Here is a 22,206-nt window from a genome sequence, read left to right on the forward strand (position 1 = left end):
ACAAGACGGTGGGGGCATGGAAGCAGAGAGACTAATCTGGGGCAGACCGGGCAGTGACTGAGTGGGCAAGGGAAGGCAGTATCTTGGGCCAGGAGACATGAAAAGACATGGATGGATTGGAGAGAGAGTTTGCAGGAACATCAAACCCGCCTAGTGTTACGATTGATTCTCATTCACAGTAGTCATGGTCTGTAAAGTCACTATGGGCACTGAATTCAGGATACTGAACCAGTGCCTCCCAGGAGACATACAGGCTGAGTTTCCCATGAGCTTCTGGTCACAGTGTTTTCACCAACTAATCAATATGTCATCTGGCTTTATGGGTGTTCCTGTTTAAAGACACGTTACTTATTATATGTTGCTGATTCATTCACATTGAACTCAAGGCCAACAACACTGTAACTTGTGCCTGAAGGAAGCTCATCTTACACGTGTATTTTCTCCGTAAGGCACTTTGCAGCCTGCTTGTGCTTAAGGGCACTAGTCAACACTTCAGGTGGTATGCTGGGGGTTGGGGAGCATTTTAAACAGGTGAATCACCCAGAAAAGTCACAAACATGCAAAACATGGCACTAAGTAGACGGTGAAAAGGACACCTGTTTATAGTGTGAGAGCTGAATGGAGGAGGCGACTCAAACTTTCACCACTCTGAGCATGTCTGCGAATGGCCGCTAAAGCCCCTCAAGTGTTGGTTTTGGGGCTACTGATAAATTTTGGTGAGTAGGCAAATTTGCAAATATGGAATCCCTGAAGGTGAAGGGACACAGGTCACGGGTGATTCTTCCATCATCCTTGGTTCCGTCAGGGGGAGACTCTATGTTCCTGTTTAAAAGCAAAAGAGAGTGGCTTGTGAAGGATCTGGTTTTTGGGATGAAGAATCTTTATCTTCTAGGGGCCTCAGTTTCCTCTTCTGATACTAATAGGACCTCCTGTGCAGGGCTATTGGGTCGATTGAGCGAAAGACTGATGTTTAAAAGCTCTGCACTCAGCAACTTCTGAGTTAGAAACCCCCATTGATGGAGAAGCCGCATGCTGTAGTGAAGAGCATGGTTTCTGAGGCCAGGCCGCCTGAATTTGAATGCCAGCTCTGCCACTTATTTAGCCATGTGACTTACCTTCTCCATGCCTCCGTCTTCCTGTCACTCAAATGGGTATAACAAAGATACTATTAGTGAAAAAAATGAATCAATAGTCAATCTAAGAAAGAAATGGGAAGTTTTATTTGTGCCAACCTGAGGATTAGAACCCAGGAGACAGTCTTTCTGATAGTTAGAGGGCTATTCTGCCTATTAGAGGTCAAAGCACGGTTGTGTAAGTTTTCGAGACCAGTGGGTATACGTCAAATAACCTGTCATTAACAGTTTACAGGATTCAGATCTACATGCACAAAGCCAGTAGGGGGTCATGGGTCATCGTGGCCCCCTCAGAGGACTGAGAAGGAAGGTTATCTCCCAAGGAGGTCTGATTAAGCAGATGCACATAATACTCTAATGGGGAGGGGGGCACCCGTAAAATTGTATGTTTAAATTTTCTTGTCTTGCCATAAAATACGAATTTTATTTCATCAGTATTTAATACCAAATGGCTTTAAGACCTAAAAGCGAAAGGTCAAACTATAAAGTTCATAAAAGATAGTGGCAGAGAAAAATTGTGATGACCTAAGGATGAGGCAGGACTTTTTAAAACCTCAGAAGGACTAATCAGAAGCAAAAGTTGTTTACTTTGATTACATCAAAGCCAAGGATTTCTGTTCAACAAAAGAACACGGAAAGGGTTGGGGGGTGGGTATAGCTCAGCAGTAGAGTGTGTGCCTAGCATGCACAAGGTCCTGCATTCAATCCTCAGTACCTCCATTAAAAATAAATACATTTTTTAAAAGAAGATAACATGGACAAAGTAAATAGATGGGTGATGGCCCAGGAAAAGATATCTGTATTGTGCAATGTTGGCCCAGGATTGTTACCTCAAATGTGCAAAGAAATCCCACACATAAATAAGAAAAATGTTAAAGGATATGAACAATATGTTTGTAGAAGAGGAAATACCCCAAATCATGTGGAAAGATGATCAGACTCATGAATTATCTGAGAAATGCAAATAGAAATAACATATCACTTTGTATTTATTAGATGGATTGAAGATCTTTAAATAACCCCAAACATTGGCAGGGACTCAGAGACACAGGCACCCTAGTGCGCAGCTGGTGTGAATGCAAATCAGTGCAGTTGCTTTGGAATGTAATTTGGCACTCCTCGGTCAAATTAGTGTGTACACATTCTAGTAGTTCTACTCCTGGATGTCTGTCCTAAGGCAGGGACCGTGCAGGTCACAAAGGGGCAAATGCAAAGTGTCGGTCACTGATCGGTTTGCTGTGCTGGGAATTAGAGGAAAGCCAGGTGCCCAGTAAGGAGGTTGTGGATGGTAGGATGTGGTGGAGACTAAACAGCAATTAAAAGCAACCGATTAGGGGGAGAATATAGCTCAAGTGGCAGAGCACATGCTTAGCATGGATGAGGTCCTGGGTTCAATCCTCAGTAACTCCTCCAAGAATAAATAAATAAACATAATTACTTCCCCCCACCAAAAAAAAAAAAAAAATCAACAGATCAGATATAACGCAGAGCAACACAAACGGAATCTTAAAGGCATAGTGCTACCAACCGTGATGGTGAAAGTTAAAGCAAATGACAGTACTGAGTGCTGGCGAAGATGTGGGGCAACTGGAACACTAATACACTGCTGGTGGCAATGCAAAACGGTGAGACTAATTTAAAAAAATTTGGCAATTCCTTATAAAGTTAAGCAAACACCCAGTATACCATCTAGCAATTCCACTTCTAGGTGTGTGCACAAGAGAAATGAAAAACAAATGTCCACAGAATGATTTGTAGATGAGTATTCACAGCGGCATGATTTGTCATAGCCAGAAGCCGGAAGCAACCCAGATATCCCACAATTGGTGAATGACTAAACAAAGGGTGGTACTTCCAAACTGTATAGAACACAGCTCAGCGATATAAAGGAATCAATTGTTCACAGATAAATGCAAAAACGTGGATGAATCTAAAATGCATTATGCTAGTGAGGGAAACCAGACATTTATACGATGGTCTGAAAAAGGCAAAGCTACAGTGGCAGAGAGTAGGTCAGTGACTGCCTGGGGTTGGGGTGCGGAGGGGAACTTTTTGTTTTGTTTTTGTTTTGGGGGAGGTAATTAGGCATTTATTTGTTTTGATGGAGGTACTGGGGGTTGAACCCAGGACCTTGTGCATGCTAGGTGCATGCTCTACCACTCAGCTATACCCTCCCCCAAGGGAGAGGAACTTTTGCGAAAGGAACACAAGGCAGCTTAAGGATGGGGGTAAGTTGAGTGGGACTGTTCTATGTTTTGATTATAGTGTTGTTACACGACTGCATCTAATTTCCAAACTTCATCAAGTTGAACACTTTAAGCGAATGGATTTTTGAGTTTATGTAAATAATACTTAATTTTAAAATGAAAAAGCATGATTCTGAGCTAGGAAAAAAAAAGAATAAGTTATGTACCACAGCACCACTGACATAAATTAAAATTACACAAAACAATACACAATTTGTTTTGCACACAAAACCATACACAATTTGTAAGAACATACACCAATAACATATACATATGTGTGTGTATATATATACAACATGGTGAATATATTAAATTCCACTGTGCATTTTAAATGGTTAATTTTACAATATGTAAATTTCACCTTAATTTTTCAAAAAAGCTGTATGAGAAATATAATAGCAGAGGATACACAATAATAAAACCAATAGCAAAGGACATTCAATAACAAAGATAATAGCAAAGAGGCACAGTGGGAAAGGCAACAGCAGAAGGAACCGAGGATAAAAGGTAATAAAATATACAACTCAGCCATAAAAACCGACAACATAACGCCATTTGCAGCAACATGGATGCTCCTGGAGAACGTCATTCTAAGTGAAGTAAGCCAGAAAGAGAAAGAAAAATACCATATGAGATCGCTCATATGTGGAATCTAAAAAACAAAAACAAACAAACAAACAAACAAAAACAAAGCATAAATACAGGACAGAAATAGACTCATGGACAGAGAATACAGACTTGTGGTTACCAGGGGGGTGGAGGGGGGGAAGGAATAGACTGGGATTTCAAAATTGTAGAATCGATAAACAAGATTACACTGTATAGCACAGGGAAATATACACAAAATGTTATGATAAATCACAGAGAAAAAAATGTGACAATGAGTGTGTATATGTCCATGAATGACTGAAAAATTGTGCTGAACACTGGAATTTGACACAACATTGTAGAATGATTATAAATCAATAAAAAATGTTAAAAAAAGTAATAAAATAAATAAGGAGATAAACAACAAGTTTACCCTGTGTAGCGCAGGGAACTATATTCCATATCTTGTAATAACTTACAATGGAAAAGAATATGACAACAAATGTATGTATGTTCCTATGTGACTGAAGTATTGTGCTGTACCCCAGAAATTGACACAACATTGTAAACTGACTAGACTTCAATAAAACAATATATATATATATCAATAAAATAAATAAGTAAATAAATGCCAAAAAATATAAATAAGGAGAACAAAGAAAGGGATGTGCACAGATTTCTAATGATAATGAGCCACCAGCTAATTCAATTCTCTACATCTGAGGAGTAAGAACTATCTTAGCATATTAATAAACTTAAAAAAACTAGCACCTCCTTGGGAGAGTTCTTGGGAGGGTCGATTTAACATGTGAAAGCGCTCAGCACACACCTGGTACCGAGTGAGTGCTTACAAAGTGGCAGCTGTCATTAGTATTGTTGTCATTACTGACGTCATTGTTATGATGTTCCAAGGCCCCAGTGCCACAGCAAGCCACCTTGGGTGGCAGCTCGGTATTTGAAAGAACAGGAGATGGCTGCACAAATCCTCCCTGTGGAACAGAAAATAATGACATAGCTGAGCTGAGATTCTGACTGCCAACAGGGCCTTAATTCAGGAAGGCCAGCCAGGTGACAGGCTCCTCAGACCGCCCTCCACCCTCCCTCTCCAGGAACATTGCCGCCACACGCCCTCTTCTTCCTGTTTTTGCCCAGGGGAACTTAAGTAACAATGAGATTCTGTGCAAGAAGGAATTTGGAGGCTGAGGGAGCGAGAGAGAAGGTGAAGGAGACTGGGGAAGAGACCAGAGCAAAGAGAGAGCGGTGTGAAAGAGATAACCATACTTCTTGTCATTGGTCCAGCAGACAAAGCTCTTTCATGTCATTCTCCCAAGGGGGAAATATCAGCTCCCCGTCTTTCGGAAGTGTAGCCCTAGACTAGGGATGATCCACCAGTGAGTGGAAACCATCCAGGCTGATGGAGACACATTCCTGTGCATCTCCTCTGCAGACATCCCCAGGGACATCTCCCCTCTAGTCTGGAGGTTCCAGGCCAAGCTCAGCCACTGCCGCATTTGTGAAACCTTGTATAAGGGACTAAGTTAGACTTTCTAGGCAAATGGGAGTAATGGGCTTGTAAGCCCACAGTTTCATTCTACAGATTTCAATGTCAAGATGAGAAAAGCAGACAGGTTGTGAGAGGGCTAAGGGGATCAGAGACCCGAGTCAGGCTCGTGGGAGGAGGGGCTATTGAAGAATAATACTGCAGACGTTCCATAGAAATAGGATGGACTCTTTCTTCTAAGAGTTGGTTCATATGCCACGATTCATGATGCCGCACATGCACCAAAGAGTCCTTCCTGCCTCTGTGGGGTGATCACAATTGGCCCTGTGAGTGGGAGTATGCATAGGACCATTATCTTATCGGCTGGAAAAAACAAACAATAACGCATAGCCTAAACGTTGAGAATTACATTTTATTCAACTGACATACTGATGACTTAAGCCCAGGAGGCAGCCTCTCATATAGCTCTGAGGGGCTGTTCCAAAGAGGTAGAGGAGGAGCCAGGATATATAGGAGTTTTTGCAACAAAAACCAGGTAGTCGGAACATCAAAAGAATACTGTTAATTAAAGGAGAAAAACAAACATCTTAAGTTAATGAACTCAGCTCTTTGCTTGTAGGTAGAAGATGCAAGAGTCTGGGTTCATTGACATCATTCCTTTGATATGCACCTTAACAAGCTAGGGCTGGTGCCCTGTTTTACTCCATCCCGAATCCCCTCAGGGTGCATAGTCCAGAGTGGCTTCATTGGCTGTTGACTTGATGTTTGCAACATCTTTTGTTTACTGACATGGCAGGTGACGTTTTCCATTCACAACCTCCAGGATCTTTCTCATCGTGCTGCCCTGCTCGCTGGCTCTGCTGCCGTGTGTTTTGAGCTGTGCTGCTTGGTGCTTCATTTGCTGAGAACTAAGGAGTCTCTGTCGTAGGTTCAACAGAACTATGTCAGAAGTTTCCATAGTTGGTGTTCAGGAACAGAGTATGGGATGGGGGCCCTCCTTCAAGTGGCCATGGGTTGTGTGCCTCCTCCAGGTCTCCAGCTGGGACCTGGGTGCCTCTCTCTTTCCAGAGGTCAGGGGTTGGGACTGAAAGTTCCAATCTTCTAATCCCTTGGTTGGTTTCCCTGGTAACAACCCCCATTTCTTCCCCCTCCCTTCTCTCCACCTCATTAACATAAACTCAATTGGGGTTACTGGGGTTTATTTCAAATAACAAAAGATGCTCCTCACTTCCCCTACCAGTCAGGAAATTCCAAGAATTTTAAAAAATTCTAACCAGAATCCAGGAAGAAAACCAGATGTATGCTAGAGACCCATGGGAGGGCTGTGAGCTGGAGAGAAGGTTGGTTCTGGACATTAAAAGACCCCTCTGGGGCTGTCTAGGGGGTGGGCTAGAGGGGCAGGGAGCCTGGAGACTGAGGATCCAGGGAGGAGGCTTGGGTGAGGGTCCAAGGAGGTAGGGATGAGGCAAGCTGGGGCTGAAGAGAATTGGAGAAGGGAGGAACAGGCCTGAGGAGGGGCAAGGAGGAGGATGGTGTCTAGGTTCAGCTTAGTTAACTGGCAGGTGGTGGAGCCTCCCTGAGCTAGAGGACCAGGGAGGGGGATGATGCTGAGCTTACGGGGGCCACAGTGGGAGATGGGTCCAGGGGCATCAGGGAAGCCTCTGGCTGTAGATGGGGAGGATCAGAGCTCAGGAGACAGGTTTCAGAGACAGGGAGATGCAAATGGTTGAATCCAGCTTGGGAAGGATAGGATGTCCCAGAAGAAAAAAAGCAAGCTGGATCCTGGAGAGAACACGTATCCCAAGGGTCTGGATGGGGGACCAAGTGGATGAGAACGGGCTGGTGGGGACAGATGATGAGGTAGGTTTGGGTTGCCCAGGAGGCTGTGGGAAGCCCATGCCTGAAGCTGGGGAGAGACCTAAGAACCAACCTGCCCCGGGTGACAGGTGAAACTGTCAGGTGTACACAGTCAATGCAGGGAACATGGCTAAGCACAGAGCTCTGGGAACACCTTTGTACAGGCACTGATGCAGGAAAAAAAGGCCTATTCATGAAGGTAGGAGAGCCTGCAAAGTAGGAGGGAAACCAGAAATGCATGGCGCCCTGTCCCGGCAGCCAGGAGAGGAGGGGCCGGCGGAGATGAATGCTGCGGAAAGGTTGAGTAAGATAGAGACCGACAGGTGGCTGCTGGATTGCTCAACATGGAAATCTCTGGAGACCCAAAATGATATGGCTGTGGGGTGCAGGCAGTGAGTAGATATCCATGGAGATGTTTTGCTGGGAAGGATGGTAGAGGAACAGGGCAGTAACTGAGAAGAATTGTAGGGTCTCTGGTTCTGATTAAACTCTGTGGTCCCAGCATTGCCCAGAAGAGAACTGGGCACACGGGATACTGCAAAATGTTTGTTGTTAATTATCATCCAAATATATGAATCATCCAAATATATGAATGAATGTGTGAATGAGACAGAAATAAAATGAGAGAGAGGTAAAGATAAACAGAAGAAAAGATTCTGTCATCGAAGTCAGCTTTGACAACTCCTTTACAAAGAAGTAAACTGGTAAGGGCAATTTTAGTCATGTCTACCTTTAGCATCGCTGACACCCTCAACCCATCTTTTGTTGCCTTGTTTGATGACCTCAAGAGGAAGTGGCAGGTAGACATTTAGCTTCCTTCCAGCCCCATTTTTCAGAGGGACAAACTGAGGACAGGACAAGAGAGTGTCCCAGTGGCTGCCAGTGAGTCATGAGATAAACTGAGGTTTCATCCCAGTATGAATGTTGTCAAAAGCTATCCTCTTTCTCTGAAACCTGCAGAAGCATGTATATGTTCATCTCTTCTCAGTACACTCATTCATTCATTCATTCATATATTTGGATGATGATTCACAATACAGGTTCTAGGCTATGGAAAACAGTATGATGGTCCCTTAAAAACTAAAAATAGACTTACCATATGATCCAGCAACCCCACTCTTGGGCATATATGTCTGGAGGGAACTCCAATTCCAAAAGATACATGCACCGTAATGTCCACAGCAGCACTACTTACAAGCCAAGACATGGAAGCAACCTAGATGTCCATTGACAGACGATGGGATAAAGATGTGGTGTATATATGCAATGGAATACTACTGAGGCATAAAAAAGAATAAAATAATGCCTTTTGCAGCAACACAGATGGACTGAGATTATCATATTAAGTGAAGTAAGCCAGATAAAGACAACACATGATATCATTTATATGTGGAATCTTAAAAAATGATACAAATGAACTTATTTACAAAGCAGAAACAGATTCAGACATAGAAAATAAATTTAGGGTTACCAAAGGGGAAACAGGGGCAGGGATAAATTAGGAGTTTGGGATCAGCAGATTCATACTACTATATACAAAACAGATAAACAACAAGTTTCTACTGTACAGCACAGGGAACTATATTCAATATCTTGTAATAACCTATAATGATAAAGAACATGAAAAAGGGTATATATATGTATGGCTGAATCACTATGCTGTACACCAGAAACTAACACAACATTGTAAATCAACTACACTTCAATTAAATATATATATATATATATATATATATATATATATATTTTATACGTCACCCGACCTGGGTTCAAACTCCAGTTCTGCCTATTACCAGCTGTGTGGCTTTGGGCAAGTGCCTTTATCTAGGCATGCCTCAGTTTCCATGTCTGTGAAAACCTGTGCTCCCGGACGTCACCCCGCGTGTTGGGGTGGCCGAGTTCTCTTTAGGGAATGGGCTTCATATCGAACTACTGCTGACACCCGAGAGTAAAGCGTGAGGCAGCAGGACTTGAGAATTCTGGGGACTCCCTGGGCGGAGGTGGCAAAGGTGCTCAGAGCTTCCTCTGAAGCAGGAGTTCTGTTCTCTTGGACCCTCCAGCTACAAAAAGACTGGCTTTATCCAGACGCCACAAGCTGCAAATCTGTGCTTCAAAAGAGACCCACTAAGCAGGCAGGCACTCCCCATCCTCACTCCCTGCAGCCCCAGGCAACCACTCATCTGCTCCATCATCTATCTGTTGTGGATTTTTCATATAAACGGGATCATACAGCTTGTGGTCCTTTGTGACTGACTTCTTTCACTCCGCATGACATTTTCAGGGTTCATCCTTCTGTAGCACACATCAGGACTGCGTTCATTTTATAGCTGAATGCTACTCCATACCATGGATACATCATATTTTATTTATCCATTTATCAGTTGATGGACATCAGCTTAATGGGTATGGGGTCTCTTTTGGGGGTGATGAAAATGCTCTGGAAGTAAGATTGGGGTGACGGTTGCATAACATCGTGAGTGCAGTGCAATTCACTGAATTGTAGACTTTAAATTGGCTCTAAGGCTGGATTTTATGTTGTGTAAATTTTACTTCAAAAAAAAAAAAAAGAAAAAGAAGAGATAAAAGCAAAAAGAGAGAGTGAGAAAGGGATTCTGAATCCTGAATCTCTCTCTCCCTTCCCTCTCTGTCCTCTGTCTCTTTCTGTCGGTGCCAAAAAAAGCAAACAAACAAACAAAAAAACAAACAAACAAAAAAACAAACAAACAAAAACTTTCATAGAATTCAATAAATTGACCTCATATATACAGTAAGACCTGTGCTTCTGGAAGCAGGAAACAGAACTGATTCTGCATTTAAAAAATTCAGTGAGAACCAGACTTCCTGGGATCCCAGTTTGGAAACTCCTCTGTCTCACCTAATTATTTATTTTTTAAATTGAAGTATAGTCGATTTACAATGTTGTGTGAGTTTCTGGTGTACAGCACAGTGATTCAGCCATACATATATTCCTTTTCACATTCTTTCTCAATATAGATTATTGGATAAAGATGTGAGATTTATATACAATGTCTCACCTATTTTGAAAGCTCTTCTTTTTCCTCCTCTTCTTTCTCAGCCTCTCATTTTCACTCTCCTGCTCTCTTAGCCTCTCCACCCTCCTGCCCCTTTCCTGCAGCACTCAGGGAGGAGTCCCAGGTATCCACGGGCTCCACCCTCCCTGAGGCTTTGTCACTGGAGTTGGGATTAGAACCCAGCTCCCACATCACCTTGAGTCATTGGTCTCAGGGCTGCTGGCTGGTTTGGAGAGGAGGGAGAAGGTACGGGCTGGGTCTTCTCTCCAAAGCCATCCTGTCCCCCTCCTCCTCGCTTCCCCTCTATTTAACTGTGAAGCACAATTATGTGTCAGCCAGGAAGAGTTTCTACAGGATTAGAGGGCGCCCCACCCATATCTCCTTGTCCCCTTCCCTCAACCCGGAAGATGCATGGGCTGGGACAAAGAGAGTTAAAAGCTGTGTCAGCTGCTGGTCTGGGACAGACAGACAGAAGGAGGGGGCAGGTGAGGCAGCATGACAGGTGGCTGAGAGGCCAGGTGGACAGTGGGAGAGTTGACTGGCAGGATGGCCGGCAGATGAAAGGACAGAAGGGTAGGTGGCCAGACAGAGTGCAGAGAGACCAACAGGCTGAAATTGCAACAGCCACACGGACAACCCAGCAAGCACAGAGACAAGGTGAGGAGGGGCAAGCCGTCACCGGTGCAGGGTGACATGCAGGAGATGGGCACGAAGAGGGATGAGCATGTGGACCATCCCCTCCTCAGGTTGCTGCTGGTGGAAAGGATGGGGAAAGGGAGGGTCCGGTTGACCAGGAAAGGGTCATCTCTGAGATGTCCTAACTTCCCCCCCAGAACCTGGAGGTGGCCCACCATGGAGTCCAGCATCTTTTTGCTCCTGTGTCTTATTGGTGAGTTCCCCAGAGGGAAAAGGAGTCCCCTGCCCCCCTCCCTCATGAGGATGCCTGGCACTGAGGAGGGAAGCAGGGCCGACTCTGACTCCATTCGCCTCCATCTCCAGGGGTCCTGTGTACCTCTCTCTCTCTCTGTATCTTCTGATCCATCTCCCCTCTGTCTCTTCCTGTCACTATGTCTGTCTTTTCTCTCTCTCTGAATCTCTATTTCTCTCTTATCTTTAAGCATCTTTCTCTCTCTCTCTTCCTCTCTGTGTCACTGTCGGTGTTTCACTGTGTCTTTTTCTATACATCACTGGGTCTGTGTCTCACTGCCTCTGACTCTCTCTCTCGCCTCTATCTTGCTCTTTCTGTGTCCTTCCTCCTATCTGAGCCACTATCTCTAGGACTCTGACCCCATCTCTCTGGCCCACGTCCTCAGGGCTCAGCCACCAGGCCACGGAGAAGATTTATAATGGTGAGGAGTGTGTCCCTCATTCGCAGCCTTGGCAGGTGGGGCTGTTTGAGGGCATCCACCTGCGCTGTGGGGGGGTCCTCATTGACCGCAGGTGGGTTCTCACAGCCGCTCACTGCAGTGGCAGGTAAGCCCCCATCTGGGTCCCTCCTTTTCCAGGGTGGTCAAAGGGAGGGTGATGGGAAAAGGAGCGCTGGGCGAAGGGGTGCACAGGAATAAGGAGATGGTCCTTCAGCAAGAAGGTCTGAGGTTAGACAAGGAGTAGGACTAACTCACAATGGGCCTGGGTGGGGGCCTGGGGGGGGAGGGGTGAGCTGGAGGTCAGGGAGGGTCCTGGACCTGCCCACCCACCACCTACATTCCCTTGTGTCCCACTTCCTTCCATATGGCATCCCCTGATGTGGGTTATGGGCCCATGTCTGAGCCAAACCCTTTGTGCAGCCTCAAAGTCTACATCTGGCACCTGTCTGGACCCCAGTGGTCCAATCTGTAAAATGTAGGAATTGGGCTTTGTAGGTTTGATGCTCTGGAATTTTTTGCAAAAGAGAATTTCCAGACATGGAGAGACAGAGATTTATTTGTTTTTTTGTTTTTGTTTTGAGAGGGAGGTAATTAGGTTTATTTAATTACTTGTTTATTTTAATGGAGGTATTGGGAATTGAACCCAGAACCTTGTGCATGCTAAGCATGCACTCTACCACTGAGCTATACTCTCTCCCCCTGAGGGGCAGAGAGATTTGGGGACAGGGAGAAACACAAGCAGTATAGAGACAGCCCACTCATTATTCCCCTGTTGACTTAGTTGACAATGTTGATGGCTCAGATCGTCTCCTAAGCGGTAGGATCAGGGCAGTGAACAGGACTAGCAGATGGCCCTGCTCCCGTGGGCCTCACCAGCTAAGAGAATCAGAAAGCGACACAGTTGCAGTGGCATGGAGAGAAGAAATGCAAAGAACACTAGAAATGGAAAGCTGGCAATGGAAATAGAGACCAAGAGTCAGGAAGAGGCAGAGAGAGACTGAGAGCAAGGGAAGGAGTGAGGGAGAGGACAGCCATCAAAATGCAGAACAGCAGAGAGAGACAAGGGGTCTGGGAGCCCGTGGGATGGCACACCTGTCACCCACTGAGCTGCCATGAATTTCAGCAGGTACTGGGTGCGTCTCGGGGAACACAGCCTCAGCAAGCTGGACTGGACGGAACAGATCCGGCGCACTGGCTTCTCCGTGACACACCCCGGCTACCAGGGAGCCCTGCACAGCCATGACCATGACCTCCGGCTTCTGCGACTGGGTACCCCTGTTCTTTTGACCCGCAGCGTCCAGCCCCTACCCCTGCCCACCACCTGTGCCCCGGCTGGCACTGAGTGCCACATCTCGGGTTGGGGCACCACCAACCGACCATCGAGTAAGTGGGGCCTGGGGTCAGAGGTCAGGATGGGCAAAAGTTTGGAGGGTAGGGTGAGAGGTCAGGAGTTATGCTAGCTCAGCAGATGGATGGGTAAAGGGTCACAAATCAGGATCATGCTTTGGGCTCTGAGCTCATGGGTCATCAGGGGTCTTGGGAGTGAAAGTGGTTACGTGGTTGGGCATGGAGTCAGAAGTCATGGATCAGGGATGTGGTTAGAGGTCAGAGTGATGTTAAGGGTCATCAGACTGGAGCAAAAGGCATATGTAAATAGGATCTTGGGGTCATGGGTCAGGGACTCTGGTGTTAGTTATTGTAGAGTTGAGGTCATGGGATCCAGATGTTGGCCACAGTCTGAGGATTCTACCAGGGACCACTAGTCTGGGATTGGAAACCATAGGGTTCGGTATGTGGAGCCAGCAGTTAGAAGTCATGGAGTCTGGGGTCAAATAAACTAGGATCAGAGGTCACTTTGGAGTAGGGATCAGTGGTTTAGAAGATGTAGAACTGAGGTTGGAGGTTAAGGTGAAGACAAGGAATATGGGGCCAAGAGACAGAAGGCATGAGGCCAAGTTGAGATCAAAAGGTAATAAGACTGAAGGTGAAAGGTCACAGAAGCTAGGATTGAAGGAGAAAGTCAGGTCTAGATTCATTATATCTGAGGTTGGAAGGACCAGGAGGATCTTGAGTTATAGTACCAAAGTCATAGGTTAAAGATCAGGGGGGACTGGGTCAATGAACTGGAGTGAATAGTCACCATGCAATCAAGTCATAAATCTGAAATTTAGAGGTTTGAGGATTGTAGAGGAGGCCGTAGGAAGGGGTGGGTTATGGACTTGGATTGGGCTTCTTGAGAAGAAGGATGTGGCCCCAAAACTTTGGGGGAGATGAGGGAAGCTTTGGGGGATCCAGCAGTATCCATCTTCCATCCTCAGATCCATTCCCAGACCGGCTCCAATGCCTCAACCTCTCCATTGTCTCCAATGCCACCTGTTGGGCAGTGTTCCCAGGGAGAATCACAGACAACATGGTGTGTGCTGGTGGCATCGCTGGGCAGGATGCCTGCCAGGTGAGCGACTGCAGGCAACACCCAGGACAGGAAATAGGGGAGAGAGAATTGAGGGGTAGGGAGGGCACGTCAGGGAAAGGGGATGGGGAGAGAGATGAGGTCAGGATGAAAAGAGAGGCACAGAATGTGGGAGGGAGAGCCAGGGAATGGAAGTCAGAGGGAGGGCGGAAACCGAGAAGGAAAGATGGGTGGGGCACAAAAAGAGGGGGAGAAAGAGACAGAGAAGATGAGGGAGGGCAAAGAGTTAGCCAGCATTTGGAGCTCAGGCAGGTAACCAGCTGTCTCTCCAGTTCTTCCCCACACCATCCTCCTGTTGATGCTGGCCCGGGTGAGGGTGAGAGATTCCAGGATGGAATAGGAAAGGGGTCTGGAGGACTCTCACACCCTGTAATTCGGCTACCTTTTCCTCTCAGGTCCTCCAGAAAGAGAGGATTGCCCCTCCCTACTGGCCATGGCCGCAGCCATTGTCCTGGAAAGAACTCTAAAGGAGTTCCGCCCTCCTTCACTGGGATTGGGCATTGGTGCCTCTGCGCTCTTCCCTCATTGGTCAGGGCTCCAGCCATTGTCCTTGAGGGACTCTTCTACCATGCATGGAGTCCCGCCCTCCTCCCCTGGGATTGGCTGTTAGAAACAGTGTGTTCCTCTCTATTGGCCAGTCATTGCTGTTGTCCTCTGGGAACCTGGTTTTGTTTTTTGTTTGTTTGTTTGTTTATTTGTTTTTTGTTTTTGGTCTGGTGATGAGGCTTGGAGCCCCAGTCCTCAAGGCTCAGGAATGGTTTGGGAGGGCTAGGATGGTGTGCAGAGGGAGAGGAAAACTGAAACGGTATTTCTCCCATATTCATGCAATATTCTTTCTCCTTCTGTCTTCCAGGGTGACTCTGGGGGCCCCCTGGTATGCGGAGGAGTCCTTCAGGGTCTGGTGTCCTGGGGATCCGTGGGGCCTTGTGGGCAAGAAGGCGTCCCAGGAGTCTACACCAAAGTTTGCAAATATGTGGACTGGATCCGGATGGTCATGAGGAACAACTGACCTGCTCCCTCCACCTTCATGCCTCAGCTTGGGGTTCACTCTGACCGTCAGCACCAACACTTCTTCCATCATTAACCCCAGTTCCCACTCTTTGTAGACTGGGGATCTTCCCGGAACTCCAACTCCAGCCGGCCCTTCTAAGATCCATGGTTGGGGGAGGAAGAAGTGTGTGACGATCTGAAATAAATATAAATGGAGGAGGGGCTGTGTCTCTTTGATATCCCCATGCTGGTTGGGGTTGGAGAGAGGGCTCGTCAGTCACCCTACTCACTGGTGTAGAAATAGATATCAGAGAGGGTGAGGGTTTTCCTGGCAGCGGCCACACGGGAATGGAGTAGAGAAAGTTAACAGTAAAAGTAAGGGACATTTTCCTCCATCAGGCACAACAGGAACACAGCCTAGAGCTTATAAGCTTTTTAAAGGCCCTGAAGGACCTGAAGAGGGGAGGGGGTTGGGGAGAGGGAATTACTGGCTCCAAAATGCCCCCTGAAAACTGCAAGATCAAAATTCACAAGAATGTAAAACCTTACATTCTTCCAACTAGCCAGTTGCAACTTGATTCGCCTGTAATTGAGGACACACATATATTTCATGTGGAATACACGTTTGTTTTAATATGTTTGCAGTGATGGAGGGTGGGGTGCAGGCTCGGAAGGCAAGAGGACACAGCCTAGGTCTTAGAACAGTTCTGCCCACCTCTTAGGTACTTTGTCTTCACAGCCTCTCCAGGAGGTGGAAAGAGGATTTCCCCTCCCAGGTGAATGGAAGGGGAATTGGAGGTGGGAGAGGGTGCGGGGTGACCGTGACAGCTGTGGGAGCATTTGCTGGGTGCCTGCTGAACTTGGCTCTCCTGGAGTCCTCATCCCAACCCCCTGAGGCAGGGCTGTCACCCCCATCTCACAGATGAAGAAACCGAGCCTCACCGGGTGGAGTCCCTCATCCCACGTCACTGCGGTAGGAAGAGGCAGTGCCGGCTTTGGGGCCAGGGCTGACTGCTGTCAGAACCCAGATCTACCCCGTAGTCTTGCTCCGCACCTGGTTAGGGGAGAGGAGGGCAAGACGGAGGGAGATCTGACTGATAGCAACCAAGCCGGGAGAAACAGGGATCGGCACTTGAGTTTTGCAGACGAGGAATTTGAGGTGGCTCAGATTCGGGAAGTCATCGGACCTAGGTCACACAGCAAGTAAGTGTCACGACTGGATTCTGAGGATCCCGGGGTTCCTGGCAGCCTAGAAGTTGGGAAGAAGGGGTCGGACAGAAGGGTGGGCGTGGGCAGAGAAGTGAAGCCTCAGAGGAGCCCTGGGCGTTGGGGCACTTGCAGAGGGAAGACTTCCCTCCCCTGGGCCCTGGCTTTCACAGGCCCCAACCTGCCTCCCTCACCCTCCTGCCTGCCCCTCCGCCAGGCAGCAGCCCCACCTGTGTGACGCCCCGTCCCCCACCCCCTTAAAATGGAGAAGGGAGGGGGCCCAGAGGAGGCCACGGGCCCACCGGAGCTGGGGCTGTGGGGAGGGAGGGAGGGGCAGGGACAGGAGACACAGAGAGACTGGGCGATGAGATGGATGGGGAAGGGTTTAGAGACAGAGGTGGAGGGAGAAAGAGAAAGAGGAGTGGAGGAAGGCCGAGACAGGGAGACACAAAGAAAAATATAAAAAACTAGAGGAGATACTGAGAGAGAACCTGGGAGAGAAAAACAGAGTTCAACAAAAACAGGGAGAAAGGCACAGAGATACATAGAAACAGAAACAAAAATCACGCACACACACACACACACATACACACAGAGCATTATAGGAAGGCAGGGAACCACAGAGATACAGAGAGACTGGCGAGGATGCAGACAGACAGACAGGTGGACACAGAGGTGTGGAGAAACTGAGAGAAGCTGGGAGAAAAGGGGCTGGGGGTGGTCATGACAGCGGCAGGTGGGCAGCACCTCAGAACCCAGGGCTGGCCTGGGGAGGGCCTCCAACACCCCGCCCCAGGGCGATAAGGCAGGGCTGGGAGGCCCAGTCATCCTGGGCCTCCCGGGGCCACCCCCTGCCTGCTCGCCTTTCTGGTGCCTCCCGCTCCTCTCCGAGACCCAGCCTGCCGCATCTGCCACCACTGCCGGGCCCCCGAGCCCCAGCCCCAGAGCCCGTGAGTCTGGGAGGGAAGGGAAGGCCCCTCTCCCTCGGGCACTGGCCTACCCAATGCGTCAGGCCTTCATTTCTTCCTCTGCTCTGTGCTTGGGGCTGGGGGTGAGAACTGGGTCTCTCTGCCTTGATCTGTGTCTCCAACAGGCTGCCCCCGCCTCAGTGACCTCTCGGTTACTGAGTCCAGCCCTTCACCCCCACCCCTGCTGGCCAGGGCATTTAAGGACATTAGCCTTTCCGGTGACCAGCCCCGCCTGGCTCTATTGTGCTGTTCTTTGAAGGGGCAGGGGTTCAGCAGAGTGGGGGCCAGGATGCTGTCCAGAGTGGAGCCCCCTACCATACTCCAGGCCGCCCTCAAATGGCCCATATCACCCTGGAATGGTTACTGGCGAAGCCTGGTTCCCTTTATCTTCTCACCCTAAGATGCTGGGCCTGGCCACATCTCAGGTAGCAAGAAGGAAAACATTCTCCAAAATGCACCTCTGAAGTCCAGTGGTTGACTTAAACAGGGCAGGCTCATCGTTTGCCCTGGGCAAAGCCCTCCCAGCAACTTGGCTCCGGGAAGTTTCTAATTGGGATTAAGCCCTTGCAAGGCCACCCTCAGTACCAAAGATTTATTTTCAAAGTGTGGAGGTTGGGGTGCTGTGAGAACCAGGGGATTCCCCAAACCCCGCTGCTTCTCCTGTGGGGAGCCGGAGCAGGCAAGGGAGATGGAGCGGGCAGGAGCCAGCCCTCTGTCTCCCCGGAAAGTGACTTGGCCCCATGTCCCTCCTTGTTCCCAGAAGTACCTGGGGCCTGCCTTCCCCCTCGTTCCAGGTCATGATGATTCTGCAATTAATCATTCTCGCTCTGGTGACAGGTATGGTGGGGGATGGGGATGGGCAAGGGCCTCCCTCTGGAATCTCTAGGATCCCCAGCCCTCTATCTGGACACTGATGGGGCTGATATTAAAAATATAGAATGCAGGGGAGGGTATAGCTCAGTGGTAGACTGTGTGCGTAGCATGCTCAAAGTCCTGGGTTCAATCCCCAGTACCACCATTAAATAAATAAATAAATAAATAAATAAACCCAATTATCACCCCCAAAAAGCTTAAAAATAAAATGAAAAAATATATGTATATCATAACCCATAGGGCATGTGAATGCATCTATGAGCCATAATGAGGTCCTGGGTGCTCTTTGCTGTACCAAAGTGTAATCCTTTTAGAGCTACAATGGGGAGAGGTCAAAGAGGGTCCCAGAGGAGGGGCCAGGGCAGCTGGGATGGTGTGGAAGACACTCAAAGGGCTCAGGACAGTGTCTACTGACCAACCACTGTGGAAAGACTTCAATCATTTCACACCTGGTCCATCCATAGAGTGCATCCCAGCGGGACATTAGGTTAAGGTCCAGCCCACCCACCCTCTGTCCCCCTCCCCCATTTCTGGGAGTCCTCTCATGCTTGAGCCCCCTCTTTCGCCCCCACTCTTTCTAGGGCACGCAGGGGGAGAGACCAGGATCATCAAGGGCTACGAGTGTCCTCCTCATTCCCAGCCCTGGCAAGTGGCTCTGTTCCAGAAGACACGGCTGCTGTGTGGGGCAACCCTCATCGCCCCCAGATGGCTCCTGACAGCAGCCCACTGCCGCAAGCCGTGGGTGCGGGGGCTGGGGCGGAGCTGGGAGGGGGCTGGAGATGGAGAGATGGCTGCAGAGGGGCTTGGGGCTGGGGAGAATGAGGATGGGGTGAGGAGACTGGTGTCAGATATCAGAGATGGGCACGAGTGGCTTTAGCATTGATGATATGGATTGGGTTGGGACTGAAGATGGGAGAATGAATGATGCTGGAACTAGGATGGTGTTGGGAATGGGGTTAGATGCTGGGCTGGTGATATGGTTTAGAAGAGGGTTTTGGTGGGCGGTGGGGATGAGGTTGGAAGAGGAGCTATGTTTCTTCATTCTATTAGGTGCACTCATCTCTCTCCTTCCCCTCACGTCTCTCTCCATCTCCTGTCTCGCCTTCCCTTTCCATCTCTGACCACCGTTTCTCCCACCCCAGCCGATACGTAGTCCACCTGGGAGAACACAACCTCCAGCGGCAGGACGGCTATGAGCAGACCCGGACAGCCACTGAGTCCTTCCCCCACCCGGGCTTCAACTACAGTCTCCCCAACAAAGACCACCGCAATGACATCATGCTGGTGAAGATGGCGGCACCAGCCTTCATCACCTGGGCCGTGCGACCCCTCACCCTGTCATCACACTGTGTCACTGCTGGCACCCACTGCCTCATTTCCGGCTGGGGCACCACGTCCAGCCCCCAGTGTAGGGACTCCAGAGGGGAACGTGATGGGGGGAGGGTGGTTACGATTGTGGAAGGACAAGGGGAACCAGAAGAACCTTCAAAGATGAGATTCATAGTGATACAAGAGGAGGCTACCTAGGGGTGTCAATTGTGGGATATGTTGGAAGGAAGTGTGGAAAAGTAAGGGCTGAGGAGGGTGGAGGTAAAAGTTTGGGTCTTGGATTCAGACAGACATGATGTGCAATGTCAGGTCCAAAACCTGCTAGTTATAGGTCCTCAGGCAAGTGGCTTCACCTCTCTGGACCTTGGTTTTCTCCTCTATAAAATGAGAATAATCACATCCACCCACTAGGACTGGATTAGAGATAAGGTTTATAAAGCAACTGGCATAAACAATTTTACTTGATAGCATTACTGTTGCTGTTGCTACAAGCAGAGAGATGAGTTGATTGCAAGCATGAAGGACAGGAAATGGATTCAGAGCAAGGTCCCTGGGTTCAGAAAACCCAGGTGCTGGGTTCAGAGCAAGCCTTGGAGTGTAAGGAAGGGGACTGGAGGGTTCTCACTGTCCATACCCTCTCATGTCATTTCACAGTGCACGTGCCCCATAACTTGCGATGTGCTAACATCACCATCATTGATCACAAGAAGTGTGAGAACGCCTACCCTGGCAACATCACAGATACCATGGTCTGTGCCAGTGTCCAACAAGAGGGCAAGGACTCTTGCCAGGTCAGAGGGCAGGGCCTGGGTCTCCAACCACATGGGTTCCACTCCCAACCTCAATTGTGCCTTCATCTACATCAACAATCTCATCCCCAACCTCAAGCCCACATCCCCTTGCACCCCCAAATCCATCTCCACCCCCAGTTCGCATTTCTAACCTAAACATGATCCCCAATTCCATTCCCATTCCCACCTCTATTTCCAACCCCAACTATCCCCAAATCCATTTTCAACCCTAACCCCATCTTTGTTCCCTCTCATAACTCTAACTCATCCCCAATCTCATGGCCAACCCATCGTCAATCTCCACCCTACCCCCAACACCATCCCCACCTCCTTCCTAACACCATGCCCAACCCTTTCCCCTCTTCCGTGGCCTCCCCTCCTCTCTAACTGGTTCTCTCTCTCCCCATCCCCAGGGTGATTCTGGGGGTCCTCTGGTCTGTAACGGGTCTCTTCAAGGCATCATCTCCTGGGGCCAGGATCCATGTGCTGTCACCAGAAAGCCCGGTGTTTACACAAAGGTCTGCAAATACGTGGACTGGATCCAGAAGACGATGGAGAATAATTAGCCAGGACCAGCGCATCACAGCTCAATACCCTTAATCCGTACCTTGGGCTGTGGTTCCTGCTCATTCTGTTAATAATAAAGCCTGAGCCAGGACTCCTTTATTGACTGTCTGGGGGGCTTCTTGACTTTGAGAGATGCTGTAGCGTAATCCTCAATTTGGGGTCTGGAGGTCGGACACCTGGGTTCAAATCTTGCCGCATACTAACTTGTGACTCTGAGAGTGATAATAGCCATTTGGTTCACTGGCATGTCTCCAGCCCCAAACACAGATCCTGGCATATACCAAGGTTTCAATAATTATTTGCTGAATAAATGAATCTTTCAAATGCTTACTATGTGCCAGACCCTGGTCCAAGGGCTTTTAAATTATCAACTAACTTAATCTTCACAAAACCCTGTGTGGTTGGTATTATTATTATACCCATTTTGCAGATGGGGAAACAGACACAGAGAAACAAATTCACCTGCTCTTGGTCACACAGCCAGTAAGTAGAATAGAAAGAAATCTGATGCAAGATGATTTCTTAACTACCAAGCAATACTGCCTTCATCAAGACTCAGTTTCCTTATCTGTAAAATCATGCATGCAGCAGTACGATAACACGCGACAGTATGGTAGACCTGTCCATAGTTAGGACCTAAGAAAAGGGAGCTATTAGTGTTTTGTTTCCAACCTCTATGATAGGTAGTTCATCAAGACGTGTGCAGGTTAGTACAGTAGCCACGTATGTCTATTTAAATGAAAATTATCTAAAATTGGAAATGTAATTCTTCAGTTGCATTTACCACATAGCAAAAGCTCTATATCCATGTGTGCCTGGTGGCTGCCATGTTGGCTTGCACACGTCAAACGCTTCCATCATGGCAGAAAGTTCGATTGGATGGTGCTGAGCTGGACCACCTCTGGAGTTAACTCACTTCTTGCAGAATCTTTCCTTATGTCCTGCTCCCCTTGCAGCAGAGGTAGCTGTCATGAGAGGCGAGAGCCCAAAGCTGAAACTGGGGCCTCCTGGTTGTTAGGTGCACCTGCTGTGTGACCAACTGTGAGTCACTGCCCTGTCTGAGTCTCCCATTCTTCACCAGAAATGAGGAAGTTGGTAGAAATGATGTTGATGCCTCTTGTGGCTTTTGGCCTTCAGTGATTCACAGGCCTGTGTGTCACCTGGAGACATGCAGATGGCAGGGAGGGTATGAAGCGACCACACATGGCCATGATGCAGAACCTCCTCCAACACACATTGGCTGGTCCCTGGGACACACACGGACACTGCTCTGGCTGTGTGTGTGGGC

General features: G+C 48.2%; 2 protein-coding genes across 7 annotated transcripts; both read left to right on the top strand.

Moving 5' to 3' along the window:
- The first annotated feature begins 10,531 nt into the window (after nucleotides 1–10,531).
- KLK12 (kallikrein related peptidase 12) lies at nucleotides 10,532–15,405 on the top strand. 4 transcript variants are annotated; one of them, XM_031681566.2, is made up of 6 exons: nucleotides 10,532–10,603; nucleotides 11,191–11,246; nucleotides 11,671–11,830; nucleotides 12,848–13,107; nucleotides 14,043–14,176; nucleotides 15,048–15,405. In XM_031681566.2, exons 2-6 carry the CDS (start codon nucleotides 11,210–11,212, stop codon nucleotides 15,201–15,203), a joined length of 747 nt encoding a protein of 248 aa, XP_031537426.2. In that variant the 5' UTR covers nucleotides 10,532–10,603; nucleotides 11,191–11,209; the 3' UTR covers nucleotides 15,204–15,405. The 4 variants fall into 4 exon arrangements, with proteins under 4 accessions (XP_031537426.2, XP_072824715.1, XP_072824714.1 ...); XM_072968614.1 differs by lacking the exon at nucleotides 10,532–10,603 and adding an exon at nucleotides 10,638–11,103 and having other exon boundaries at nucleotides 12,851–13,107; XM_072968613.1 differs by lacking the exon at nucleotides 10,532–10,603 and adding an exon at nucleotides 10,657–11,103.
- Nucleotides 15,406–16,253: 848 nt separating this feature from the next.
- Nucleotides 16,254–21,009, top strand: KLK11 (kallikrein related peptidase 11). 3 transcript variants are annotated; one of them, XM_006208428.4, is made up of 6 exons: nucleotides 16,254–16,387; nucleotides 18,119–18,195; nucleotides 18,813–18,969; nucleotides 19,374–19,639; nucleotides 20,215–20,351; nucleotides 20,765–21,009. In XM_006208428.4, exons 2-6 carry the CDS (start codon nucleotides 18,156–18,158, stop codon nucleotides 20,915–20,917), a joined length of 753 nt encoding a protein of 250 aa, XP_006208490.3. In that variant the 5' UTR covers nucleotides 16,254–16,387; nucleotides 18,119–18,155; the 3' UTR covers nucleotides 20,918–21,009. The 3 variants fall into 3 exon arrangements, with proteins under 3 accessions (XP_006208490.3, XP_072824724.1, XP_072824723.1); XM_072968623.1 differs by having other exon boundaries at nucleotides 18,813–18,876; XM_072968622.1 differs by lacking the exon at nucleotides 16,254–16,387 and adding an exon at nucleotides 16,969–17,340.
- Nucleotides 21,010–22,206: the final 1,197 nt, after the last annotated feature.

The sequence above is a fragment of the Vicugna pacos genome, chromosome 9 (genome assembly GCF_048564905.1).
Source record: "Vicugna pacos chromosome 9, VicPac4, whole genome shotgun sequence".
In the NCBI taxonomy this organism is placed as follows: domain Eukaryota; kingdom Metazoa; phylum Chordata; class Mammalia; order Artiodactyla; family Camelidae; genus Vicugna; species Vicugna pacos.